This window comes from Glandiceps talaboti, chromosome 4, assembly GCF_964340395.1.
Source record: "Glandiceps talaboti chromosome 4, keGlaTala1.1, whole genome shotgun sequence".
Taxonomy (NCBI): Eukaryota; Metazoa; Hemichordata; class Enteropneusta; family Spengelidae; genus Glandiceps; species Glandiceps talaboti.
In genome coordinates this window covers 8005351-8019492 of record NC_135552.1, presented here as the reverse complement: position 1 = coordinate 8019492, position 14142 = coordinate 8005351, and the positions used below count along the sequence as shown (strand labels likewise).

The 14142-nt window shown below is 35.5% G+C and overlaps 1 protein-coding gene across 2 annotated transcripts in view; it reads right to left on the bottom strand.

The window, feature by feature from the left end:
- The window catches only part of LOC144434684 (succinyl-CoA:glutarate CoA-transferase-like), a 17447-nt gene extending 3305 nt beyond the window's left edge, over nucleotides 1–14142 (bottom strand). Inside the window, exons 1-9 of one of the 2 annotated variants that reach the window (XM_078123200.1) lie at nucleotides 14020–14142; nucleotides 6220–6301; nucleotides 5677–5750; nucleotides 4754–4839; nucleotides 3593–3643; nucleotides 3025–3145; nucleotides 2175–2266; nucleotides 1299–1442; nucleotides 156–251 (exon numbers count right to left, since the gene is read on the bottom strand). In XM_078123200.1, coding sequence (XP_077979326.1) covers nucleotides 156–251; nucleotides 1299–1442; nucleotides 2175–2266; nucleotides 3025–3145; nucleotides 3593–3643; nucleotides 4754–4839; nucleotides 5677–5725 — 639 coding nt within the window. In that variant the 5' untranslated portion in view covers nucleotides 5726–5750; nucleotides 6220–6301; nucleotides 14020–14142. Of the gene's footprint in view, nucleotides 1–155; nucleotides 252–1298; nucleotides 1443–2174; nucleotides 2267–3024; nucleotides 3146–3592; nucleotides 3644–4753; nucleotides 4840–5676; nucleotides 5751–6219; nucleotides 6302–13798; nucleotides 13941–14019 lie in introns of those variants that run through there. The other variant, XM_078123199.1, reaches the window with a different exon arrangement.

Sequence of the window (14142 nt, the reverse complement as noted above, 5' to 3'; positions counted from 1 at the left end):
AGTTATAACGTCTTTTGATGAGCCTGAAGATGATTTTCTTTTGTTTTTACATGCAGCCAATGAAATTTTCATATTTTATTGACTTGAATGGTCACTTTAAATGCATAACTCATTTCACTGCTATAAGCTTACCACATTAAATCACGCCTTCATACCTGGTATGGTACTATACTACCATGTCCGGTTCCCCATCTCTTGGCTTCCATACCTGCATTCAAATAGTTACTAGCAATGTGAGTCAGAACTGCCACCTACAGGTAAGAGTATATGGACCCAATTTAGATTTCTCCTGGCCAATATTACACAGCATTTACAAAATGACATTTTGAAATCAAAACTTTTTCATTTTCATGTATTTTAATGTGTTTTTGGCCATCTACATTGAAATAATTCTAAAACGATGATGTTGCATAGTTTATTAAGCATGTGTTAGTACATCATCATAGGGTCATCTCTGAGCTTTGGGTCGTTTATACAATGCCAATTTTGAATGAACAAGCATAAAATGATGTATTGTAAGCTTTTCTTGTCTGTTTGTAAGAATAAAAAAAAAAGTTACATGTATGATTTAATTTACATACTGGTATATTTGTATCAAATTTTAAAGGTTTCAGATCAAACGTCTGCCTGTACTTCCATACAGGAAATAGCTGGGTTAAGTGGTCCCAGTGCCACAAAACTACAAGAATAACTTACTAGACATGATAAACAATGTCCTTTGTTTTAATAGTGTTAATAATTTAACAACAAGTATTCGCGTCAGTGCAGTAAGGTCATATCTGCTATGCAATTGTATAGGCAGATACGACCTTACAGCACTGACGCGACAAAGTAGCAAGAGCATTGTCAATCCAATCAATGGTTAACCAATCAGCTACAGATTCACGTCATATCAATTTCTACAGATTATCTACAGATATTGTAAAATAATTTACAGATTACAGTTAAAACATGCAGTGTTCACCAGAAGACTATATATAACATGCATTTATGACCAAAGTTGATCATTTGGCAAGTTTAAGTTATTATAATACTCGGTCGATAACATCACTTTTATTGCTGAACACAGCATTATTGTTATTGAAGGATTATAAAAAACGGAATGAATGTACTAAATAGAACTGTCTCTTCAATCACAATCCTGCTGTTTTCAGCAATAAAAGTGCTCATCTTAAAACAGCACCCCTCAACTTGCTAAATGAGCGATGTTCATCAATAAATGTATTATGTTATGTACAGTGTTCTGGTGAACACGCCCCGCTTTAGCTGTTTCTAATTGTAACATACATCAAACATACCTGCGTAGAGAGTAAATTGCAGTCAATTTTTTGTCCCCGTCCTGTTTTCTGTCTCTGTAACAAAGCTGCCATGATTGCACCATGTGAGTATAAACCTGTGGCCAAATCTGTCATTGCTACACCAACTCTCGCTGGTTCTCCATTCTGTAGTGTACATAAAGGGAGGCAGTATATCATTGTGGGTGCTGTCCTTAGAAGTACTCAAATATATCAAAGTTGAAATATTTAAAATGAATAATAATGATTATTCAAAATTACTTGTATCTAATTTGACCTCCCTATTTGCAAAATACAACACCAGGTGAAATTGTATGTCAGTAAAGCTGTTGGTTTGTGGTTTTTAAGCAGCTAGCTGTGAATCAATGAACGCTAAAATTTCCTAGCAAAAAACTTTGATTACATTATTTCTGTTGATCCACATTTATATATACAGCCTGCTTCAAGTCACCATTCACTACCTCTGTTTGGCACAACTATGCAGAAACCGATAACAAACTGAATATTCTACACTAAGATGGCAAGATTGCAATTTTTGTCACATTTTGTCTAATATGAAATAAACCATTTAAATGTATTGCAACTAGATACAGACACATGGGCGAGGACACATTAGTTCATTTCATTCCGACAAAATGGTGCAAAAAACTGTATTCATTCAACCTTTGTATCTTAAAGTGTAGCATGTGCAGATTCTCATTGGTTTCTACATGGTTGTATCAAACAGAGCCACTGAATGGCAACTTGAATGGGGCTGTAGGTACAAATTGACAGTACATATGACATGTATACTTGTCAAAACTTATCTGCAAAGTTATACATTTTGTACATACGTAATACACATTGGCATACGTAAATCTTAGCTGCAATGATTATTACCTGTGGTCCTGTAATATGAAGCAGTCCTCCCATTGATGCAGCCACCACATCGTATCCAGCTCTTTGAGCATATGGACCATCAGAACCATAACCTGTAACAAATTATAATAATACAGTACTGTATATGTACCAGCTTCATTATTTAAAAAATATATAGAATAAGGCTACAGAAAAAAGAATTGTTTCTGGTCAGGCCAGTTTGTCTAGAATGGTGCAACGACACAATTTTTTTTTGTTTTTGGAAATTCTCAACAAACCTGTCACTCAGTCTACTATTTATGGTAGTTACTGTTCTTTTTATTTAGTACTTTAGAGCAAGCGTGTATGTGGGGCAGATGTCATTTCTTTGTTCATGATTGGCTCTGCAGTTGTCTTCACTGAAGTAGGGAGGGTTAGTTTTTTGTTTCCCCATGGACCTGCAGACTGCATGGGCTGGACAAACACACACAAAAAACTGACACGGCGGTATTTAAGTGATGCACACGCTGACCGGAAACAATTATCTTGTTTGGGGCCTATAAAAAGGATAGGTTAGAAAGAGAGTGTCCCAGTATCATCTCTTTATAGCAATTTTGTTGAGTGACATGAACAAGATTATATTATTAATCATAGTATGTATGATTGTGAAGGATGTACTGTGCCATACTCCTGTAAGAGTAAATTTTACAGGCACTATACAAATGTAGCTATACAGGTAGAAGTCATTATAGAACAAATAAGCCTTTCATGTGTTCTTATACAAAGTTGTCTGTTTCTATAAGCATAGACCCTACATGAAGTCGCTTATATGCTATAAGCTACATGTACAAAAATGAAATTACATATTCATAGTCAGTTCTCGTGAACCTACCTGTGATAGAACAGTACACAAGTTGAGGAGCTACTTTTTGTAATTCTTCATAACCCAATCCAAGTTCATCTAATTTTCCTGGAATGTAGTTTTCTATCAAAACATCACTTTTTGCGGCTAGCTTCAATAAAATGAAAAAAAGTGAAAACATCACTAAAATACACTTGTTTATGCCACTAGTTCTGCAGTGCGGGAATTCTTACATCACTCATGTGAGGTGTGTGGTTACAAGTATGGTTTAACAAAATTTGGCCAGAACTTGCATGCAATGATAGTACACTTAGTGTGGTGTCTATCAAACTTAAACATGAAGCTGTAAAAACCATGGCAGTTGTCATTACATGTAGTTAGGCGAGTTATCCAGTTCCATGTCATACCTTTGACGATTTAGGTGCAGTTTGGTAGGAACAACAAGATAATGAATTTGAATCTGTAATCAGATTTTTAGTACTACTATTGCCAAATTTTATATTTGTGCACCTTCATTGAAGCTTATAAAATCAGCTTTTGTCTTTTGATACCATATAAGAATCTGAAACTGAAACAAACTGTGTATCCTTTGTCTTACCTCATGTACTAATTTCTTCCCCCTGGGATCTTTGAGATTAATGGCTAAACTCTGCAAAATAAAGTACAATGTTGAAATGACATTCTGTCAAAAATTTTGCAATTTTACTGTCATCAGCTACATTGTAGTTCTATTTTTTTTTTGTGTTTTCCAGCGAAAATATGTCTTTAGCAAAAATGTCCAGCTAATTACCGGTAAATTAAGATGATCATATTTTATCATCACAGATATACACTATCTACTTGTCATCCATTAGATAGTCATTGCAATTGTGCATTACAATTTACCTCTTCTCCAGTGTGCCCTCTATGCCAATTTGACACACACAATTTCTAGTGACCCACCAAAATTTGGTGTTCCCTTATCTCTAACTATGTGCTGACTCAGACTGGTACATTGTGTACAAGAAGGCATTTTCGTCACTACTTATTTGCATGTTTTTGTTTTCCATTCTTTACATTAGACTTAAAGGTCGGGTATTCAATCCCAGGTTCTCAAATTAGTGTTATCGTCATGTAGGATCACGCAGAGTCATTCTTTTCTTCTGGCAAAATTTGTTATAGTACTGCCAGAAAACTGTTTTCACGCCTGAATTTTAATCAAAATCTGAACCCATGACAAAATTGTATACAAATATTCCTTCTCTTGAGCATGGCAATGTGAATATCTAATTACTGGAAACAGACCTTCGCTAAGTAAGGGACTAAAAGTAATTCTCTTTCTCCCAACTAGTAGTTACTTGTGTACAAATAAATACATCCTGGAAGAAAGAGGATGCTATTTCAATCCCAAGTCATTGCATTATTGTTATCTTAATAAGGATCACACGGGATAGAACCTTTTTCACGCCCACATTTTTTGATTGCTCTGCCACAATACCTGTTTTAAACCTGGGTGTTAACCTTAATCTGAAGAGGACCTTTAGACATGCTTTGGGATCCCATGTTATTATATTTTAGGTCTGTGCTATGTCCTCCAACTCAGAGCCTCTCACAGACCTGCTCAAGGAAAAAGCTTAACTGAAATGTGAGTGATTTTATCTCTACACCCACTTCCTACTGAAGAAACTATAGATAGTTTCTTTTCTATTTCATACCTGTAAAGGTCCTGAAAACATACATAACATTGTTATGGCGTCTCTGATTAAATACATAGTTTTACCTTTTTATTTCTATTTACTGATAAGAAGTAACAACTTTCAGGACCCATAAATGGTGGTCCCCACGACCTTGTTTCATCACCAACACCTGTTAATTAACACAGTAAACGGTTAGACATCTGTTTACAAAAGCTAGCTACCTAATCACCAGTATTGTATTACAACAGTAACTAGGGGTGTCTGTTGAAGAAAATTATAAGATAGATTCTAAAAGATGCTCTTCTGATTATAAATGTTGTTGGTGATTGAGTCTACTATAGGTCAACAAGGCAGACATGGTTGACATTGATGTTTTCAATGTACAAAGAATCCTTTCAATTACATTTTGTAAATATTATTTACAAAACTGCAATGTCAATTCAAAGGTAAAAATCACTCCAAGCTATAAATGAATATGTTGAAATTGAAAGGGAGTCACTGGGGTGAATGAACAAAAGGCAAACATGCAATGCCAAAGTTTTTGAAAAATGCATGGTATTTTTTTTCAGCTGTACATAATTACATATATCGTTCTCCCCACTATAGAGAATGCACAGTGCTAACACCATTATTGCCAACCAGGCTGCTTTAGTAATCTTTGAATAAAAATATACAAGAAGAGAAATAGCAGATCCCATTGTCTCAAATATGTTCCAATGTTGAAGACATGCATGTTATATGTTGATCAGTATGCAAATTACCATGGTATTGATATGTAAATTATTATGTAAATTAACCACCATTCTTACAACCTATCTGGAGAGAACGCTGATAAGCATTTGTTTGAGAATAAGTATGCCTAAAGTTTAATTCAGATTTGATTGCAAATTGTCTCTAGTTTATTTTGCCTGAAAATGTGTCCTCTAAAATTGATTCATTCACATACTAAATGAAAGTCTTGTGACTAAAAGTTAAAACTGAAGAAAAAGAATGAAATTTGTTTTACCGGGTCTTTCAATTTTAATGATTTCTGCTCCAAGATCTCCTAGTATCATAGTAGCAAAAGGACCTGCCAGCACCCTGTAAAATAAATATCAAATGTATGTGAATAACCCATGACTGATAATATTAAGATTATAACAATTGCATCACGATATACTAAACTTATATACTGATTCATCAAAATACTGTACACCTAGATATTTTCATCACTGGAAATTAAAAGAGGGCATTTTAGTCACTTTTTTTTCTTCTTTTTTTTCAGTGAATTATAATAAGTCTTTTTTTAGCAAATATTTCCAGGTTTACATTACAGTACTCTTTCATAATAACCCCATGTATAGTGGTTATTCACCACCTGAAAACCAATACAGAAGCTAAGAGAAGGGTAACTATTTAGCTGAAATTACAAATATATAATCACTTGCATAATCATGTCTATGCAGTCATTAGTCATTACACAGTATGGGTACTTAATGTTTATCTTATTTCTAAACAGAATTCAATTAATCTCAGATTAATTATTTTGAAATGTAAAACCAAAACTTACCTCGTAAGATCAAGTACTCTGAGTCCTGACAACGGTCCCAGCTTCTCACCTCCATTTTCCACACCTTTACATAAGAATTTACCTTTTCATACACAAGAATTAAGTTACATTTGATTAGAAAAGATTACCCATGTAGCATTGCACAAACAAGACTAAATAAATTGTTGGGCTGGGGATATATATTACTGTAACAGTATTGAGGAAAATAGTCCCAATAAATAAATTCAGTCCTGACGTTTCGAATAAATATTTTTTTTTTACAAAGAATACCAAGGCAAGGTATAGGTAGGTTACCACCTGGTGTTTTGTTTTATTTCATAACACAGATATTTGTCAGGATTGCTACTTATATCTTGCCTTGGTATCCTTTGTAAAAGAATATTCATTCAAAACATCAGGATTGAATTTATTTATTATTGGGACTACATTTGTATTTTACTCACTTTGCACTCCTTTATATCACAGTCCCATTTTCATATATACATGTATATACAGGACAAGCATATATATATATATATATATATATATAGGAAGTCAGTGGTAAGATTTGTCCGTAGTACAGTGCTCGATACGTCTGCACGCAGAGCGGAGTATATGTTGAGGGTAGAAGAAAATCAAGTCGGGTTTTTCGTCTCTAGAGACGAAAAACCCGACTTGATTTTCTTCTACCCTCAACATATATATATATATATATATATATATATATATATATATATATATATATATATATATATATATATATATATATATATATATATATATATATATATATATATATATATATATATATATATATATATATATATATATATATATATATATAGACACTGTGCATGCTATTTAGAGGTCTATTTTATCTATAAGTATGAAGTAGTATAGTAATAAGTTTAAACCGTGATTAATTGGGGTGCTGATATTTGGAGGCAGACACAAAAAAAAACCAGATTGATTGGATATATTGCACACAATATTTCCAAAGCTAATAGCGTCATATCTACTGTGTCATTGATAGAATATTATACCATACATGTACATGTATCTGGACAGCACTACACAATATGTTTAGTCTCATCTACTGTGTCAGTGATAGAATATTATACCATACATGTGCATGTATCTGGACAGCACTACACAATATGTTTAGTCACATCTACTGTGTCAGTGATAGAATATTATACCATACATGTACATGTATCTGGACAGCGCTACACAATATGTTTAATCACATCTACTGTGTCAGTGATAGAATATTATACCATACATGTACATGTATCTGGACAGCACTACACAATATGTTTAGTCACATCTACTGTGTCAGTGATAGAATATTATACCATACATGTACATGTATCTGGACAGCACTACACAATATGTTTAGTCACATCTACTGTGTCATTGATAAAACTACACATACTTGTATCTGGACTGCTTACACAATGTTCACCCACAGTTGATTCAATACTGTACATACTGTAAATATTATGATCAATTCCTTAAACAGTTTTTTAAAAAACATGTCCCAGTTGTGGCTAGCACAGCTTTTTAAAATATTCACCAAAGATAATGACTGTGTCTATTCGTCCTACTTCAACCACTCCCCACCATGCAACTAAAAAAGGTAAATGGTGAATGAGATTATTACACTATATTCAGTGTTCTCCACGAGGGGTTTTTGAGGGGCGCACCGCCCCTCTGTTTTCATGGACCGCCCCTCTGTTTACAGAACCGCCCCTCTGTTTGCGTTCAGCGCCCCTTTGTTTTGGTGTGAACGTCTTCAAGAGATTCTATTCAATGCCGTTAATGAAGGAAGTGAACAGCGACACTGCGTCTATCATCATTTATGAACTTATTTATCGCCTTGATTATAACAATGGTAGCCGAAACAAAAACAGTAAATGTAGTACCGTCGTAAAGTAGAAGACGGTACGTTGGTAGTTTCTATGGCCGGGTATATCAAGCCGGTAATTTCCAAGCCTTCCCGTATACGTAATATAGTACGCATACGATGTACGATGTCACGGCAATTTTCGTATTGTATCGATAAATACGAACAAAATCCTAAAATTTATACATGTTCTTTAGAAATAACTACTCCGGTACGGTTCCATGGTAAAATTTATGTCCTAAATGATCACGTTTGGATGTGAATCGCGATCGTAGTACCACGAGGTAGCTCCGATATGGCAGCCATGTTTGTTACTGTACATTTGCACTGAACGTATTCGGTTATTCTTAGCCCAAATTCGTCACATTAAAAATGTACGTATTTCCGGCAAATTTGGATGAAAAATCATTTTCCATTCATGAAAATTAAAAGGATATCAAATTTTAGAGAAATAAAGGAAAATGAATTGTTTTCAATTAATTTTTATGAATGACATGCACATTTACAAGGTGAAACCAACAACTCAAAACTAAGTGATAGCTAGCCTAGAGGTGCATACATGTACATCAACAATGCCATGTGTTGTCACTCCTGTGTGTAAAACATGCTTGCCAACATTACTATAACATCGTTTGTGTAACTGTCAACCTCCTTCCTGAAATTTTTACATTGTGAATTATGTGAAAGGTTTGGAAATTGGTGATTACAATACATTTCAGTACATTTTAGTTTGCTGAATGAATAAAATAGGAGTTTTTGATTTTGGAAACTTTTTTCACTTCCTAATATTATGATCTGGAAATATGCTAATGATATGCAAATTAGGGCGCCCCTGTATTTTTCTAAATTGTGGAGAACCCTGATATTATATTATCTTTTAGTATATCTTAATTATTTCAATTAATGTTTTAAAATAGTAAATTCAAATAGTACATAGTAAATTGCAAATTCTGGAAAAAATATTTTACTGTTTCTAATTTTGTATTACCAGTATTTTATCCCGATTAGGTTTATAGTGTTTGTTTTATATTAATACCATTGTTATACATTTCATATGACCTCGTTTTCAAAATACAAAGGTCATTGAGGTCAAACTGCTGTCATCTGTAAAACCCAAATCAATTTAGGTCGGAAACTCTACTGTCAAGTTGACTTCATTAAGAAATAAAGACTTTTCATGAATTTGAACATGTCACTTGTAGAGTTCTAGTAGTAGTATACACGAAAGTGTTCATCTCACCGTGAAAATTAAAAAAAAAAGTGCCCACAACGACCAGACCCTCCCACCTCCTGCAACGACGATCACCTGAGCAAAAATGTTATAAGCATAAATTACTGTGCATGTATGTAAGTCGTGGCAATCAGTGTCAACGTTTGCGTCATTCGTGCGCTATGTCATGATAAACAATAATACCAAATGAATTATGAGGTTAAAACCTATGGACTATTAAAATCACTTTGTGATGTTCAGTCGCGACTAGTAATACGGTGCAGTGCAGCCAAAACCATACAGGTCTAACAGCATACCTCCATGCGCAGGACACTCCTCCAGGCGGCGCACCTCCAAGCCCAGGACGCCCCCTAGACGCCCCCTAGGAACATGCTTTCGTTTATCCTTGTGTTCTTTGTGTAACGATACCGTTCGCAGTGGTACTGTAAGCGTACGTTTATCGTTGTTCTGTCCATCTGCCTTTTTATCGATACTCTTGTTTACCCTTTGTAGGAATTGAAATCATTAGGTTGTCCTTGTAAACTGTATTTTTTTGCTTTTTACTCTTAATTTCCTTATCACGTGTCTCTGTATGTGTTTAAATATATTGCATTTCGTACACTTTTTCTTGTTTTATTTTGTTGACAGCTAGCTATAAATAAATGCCTAATGGATCATTGACATAACAGTAATAAATTACAATTTATTATAATTACATGTCACTCGATGTAAGCTTGTAAAAACACAAAACAAAGCCGTAGAAAACAACCTTACGTGCACAACATTGCCACCATTCCGCTATGTGTCATTTCAAACTGAAAATTAGCTCATATTAAAATATAAAACATGTGACATGTAATGTGATCTCATTCGAAGTAGGCCCACGCTTCCAAGTGGAGGGCTTATAAGTACACTATGTACATAACCACCCAAAAGTTTAGTAAAGGGGGGGGGGGCTGGGGGGAGGATTAATATTCTTATAAACATCAAGGAGGTCCCTTGAATACGACTAAAAGAACACTGTGAATACATCTAAAATAATAATTCCTGGCTACTTATTTAACTAATTGCTACACTCTATGATATCACCATTGTTTAATGTTTTTATTTATTATGCTTCATCACTGGGTATACACAAAAAATTGACAAGTACAATGCAGAATAAAATTGAAACAGATCAATAACGTTGCCATTATTTTGTTACGATAACCAGGTATCAAGTCCCAGACGAGTATTCCATAGCATTCTTACTTGATTGATTGATTGATTGAAATTAAAAGTAAAATGTGATGAAATAAAACTAAAATAGATTACAAATTTATTTAGAAAACATGCATAAATACTTGCTAAGATCATAATTATAAATTCTCACAGTTTCGACAATATTACGGAAAGCTAAATCATTGTCTGTAAATTTGAAACGCACAAGCCTATTGAAATAGGAGTGAGTGAAAGACCGTGTGAAAAAAAACCTAAGGTGTCAGAGTTAGATGATAATTCAAAGACCTGGTATTGGGATAGCCTAGTTGAGATGTATTTAAATGAACGAACATTTTCCAAGACTGTCTCCAGCCTTGAAATACCTATAATATGATATTACATTAGCACAATTACATTTACCCAGCCAGGAGCTTCTTACAATACGATATTAGACTGGTACATTAACATTGACTGAGACCGACCCCACCTGGCGCTACTTACAATAGCATATGCTAGACTAGTATATTAATATTTCCTGAAACCGTCCCCAAGCTGGAGCTACTTACAATACGTTATTACACTAGCACAATAACATTCTATTTTTATTCCAGGCGGGGCTCGGTTTTTCAGAATAGTTTTGTTTAAACAGCCAGTGTGCAACGGAACAAAGTACAAAGTAATGTTCAGAGCGTAACTTCTAGTACTCTTTTTAAGAAATGGTTGAAAGGATACTTTTATGAATTAATGGACCGATGTACGGTGTAAAAGATGACTTCCTTTTTTACTGATTGTTGTTTATTCTCTTGTGAGTTTAATCTGTACTTTTGTAAAATTGATTTTGTCTGTTCTATGTGGGACAACAGTGGAAATAAGTTTTTAACTTTTCAGTGTTATCCCAGCACAATAACGTTTATTTTGTTTGTTGTAACTGTTTTCTCTATAACTGCATACTGAATGTTTATTTTATTGTGCTGAAATAAATCAAATCAAATCAATACCATATTAGACTAGTATATTAACATTTACCGAGACCGTCCCCAAGTTGGAGCTACTTACAACAGCATATTAGACTAGTATATTAACATTTACCGAGACCGTCCCCAAGTTGGAGCTACCCACAATACCATATTAGACTAGTATATTAACATTTACCGAGACCGTCCCCAAGTTGGAGCTACCTACAACAGCATATTAGACTACTATATTAACATTTACCGAGACCGTCCCCAAGTTGGAGCTACTTACAACAGCATATTAGACTAGTATATTAACATTTACCGAGACCGTCCCCAAGTTGGAGCTACTTACAACAGCATATTAGACTAGTATATTAACATTTATTGAGACCGTCCCCAAGTTGGAGCTACTCACAATACCATATTAGACTAGTATATTAACATTTACCGAGACCGTCCCCAAGTTGGAGCTACCCACAATACCATATTAGACTAGTATATTAATATTTCCCGAGACCGTCCCCAAGTTGGAGCTACCTACAACAGCATATTAGACTAGTATATTAACATTTACCGAGACCGTCCCCAAGTTGGAGCTACCCACAATACCATATTAGACTAGTATATTAACATTTACCGAGACCGTCCCCAAGTTGGAGCTACCTACAACAGCATATTAGACTAGTATATTAACATTTACCGAGACCGTCCCCAAGTTGGAGCTACTTACAACAGCATATTAGACTAGTATATTAACATTTACCGAGACCGTCCCCAAGTTGGAGCTACTTACAACAGCATATTAGACTAGTATATTAACATTTATTGAGACCGTCCCCAAGTTGGAGCTACTCACAATACCATATTAGACTAGTATATTAACATTTACCGAGACCGTCCCCAAGTTGGAGCTACCCACAATACCATATTAGACTAGTATATTAATATTTCCCGAGACCGTCCCCAAGTTGGAGCTACCTACAACAGCATATTAGACTAGTATATTAACATTTACCGAGACCGTCCCCAAGTTGGAGCTACCCACAATACCATATTAGACTAGTATATTAATATTTCCCGAGACCGTCCCCAAGTTGGAGCTACCTACAACAGCATATTAGACTAGTATATTAACATTTACCGAGACCGTCCCCAAGTTGGAGCTACCCACAATACCATATTAGACTAGTATATTAACATTTACCGAGACCGTCCCCAAGTTGGAGCTACCTACAACAGCATATTAGACTAGTATATTAACATTTACCGAGACCGTCCCCAAGTTGGAGCTACCTACAACAGCATATTAGACTAGTATATTAACATTTACCGAGACCGTCCCCAAGTTGGAGCTACTTACAACAGCATATTAGACTAGTATATTAACATTTACCGAGACCGTCCCCAAGTTGGAGCTACTTACAACAGCATATTAGACTAGTATATTAACATTTATTGAGACCGTCCCCAAGTTGGAGCTACTCACAATACCATATTAGACTAGTATATTAACATTTACCGAGACCGTCCCCAAGTTGGAGCTACCCACAATACCATATTAGACTAGTATATTAATATTTCCCGAGACCGTCCCCAAGTTGGAGCTACCTACAACAGCATATTAGACTAGTATATTAACATTTACCGAGACCGTCCCCAAGTTGGAGCTACCCACAATACCATATTAGACTAGTATATTAATATTTCCCGAGACCGTCCCCAAGTTGGAGCTACCTACAACAGCATATTAGACTAGTATATTAACATTTACCGAGACCGTCCCCAAGTTGGAGCTACCTACAACAGCATATTAGACTAGTATATTAACATTTACCGAGACCGTCCCCAAGTTGGAGCTACCTACAACAGCATATTAGACTAGTATATTAACATTTACCGAGACAGTCTCCAAGCTGGAGCTACTCACAATAGCATATTAAACTAGTACATTAACATTTACCACATTTAAAGTGGGCAGTGGAAAGACATGAACTTGGGTCTGCTGGAGCAACATCTCCTACAAAGCCGAACTTGTTGCTCCAGTTCGTCAAGCTCACGACATACACCGACATCCATCTTCGATCTTGTAGTGCATGTGGTGTACTTCCCTGCGCACACGGAGAACGCCATCTATGTTTAAGTTTACATTGAACTGCACATGCGCAAACAATGCGGCCTGCGCCTGGAGGTGCCCGGCCTGGAGGAGTGTCCTGCGCCGAGAGGTATGCTGTTAGACCCTGCTCGCCAAAACGGTAACAGTGATCAGCGCGCGGTGCCAGCTAGGACTGTGCATTTTCCATATATAACCACATAAAAATCATTCCATACCTATGGATAGTTGTCTTTCAGTGACATGCTCCCAGTGTGTCCGAAGTAGCAATGAAGTAACAACCCGTCGACTGGTCGCTCGAAACATTTTGTCGAAGTCAGGTCATCTTTCCTTGAATGACTCAAAACATAGCGCTAACTTTGTAGATCGTCGTTCGAAATTCACTGGCGTTACATTCTTTAGCTACCAAACACATGGGCAGGGTTTGTTATGTACACACCTTGACATTATAAAAATTACACTGTTTTTGTTATGACACTGAAGACGAATTAAGACCTTGGATAGCCACTTTACAAGGTGAGAAACTCTTCATCCCATAGGAAATATTAAAAGTAGTTATTCA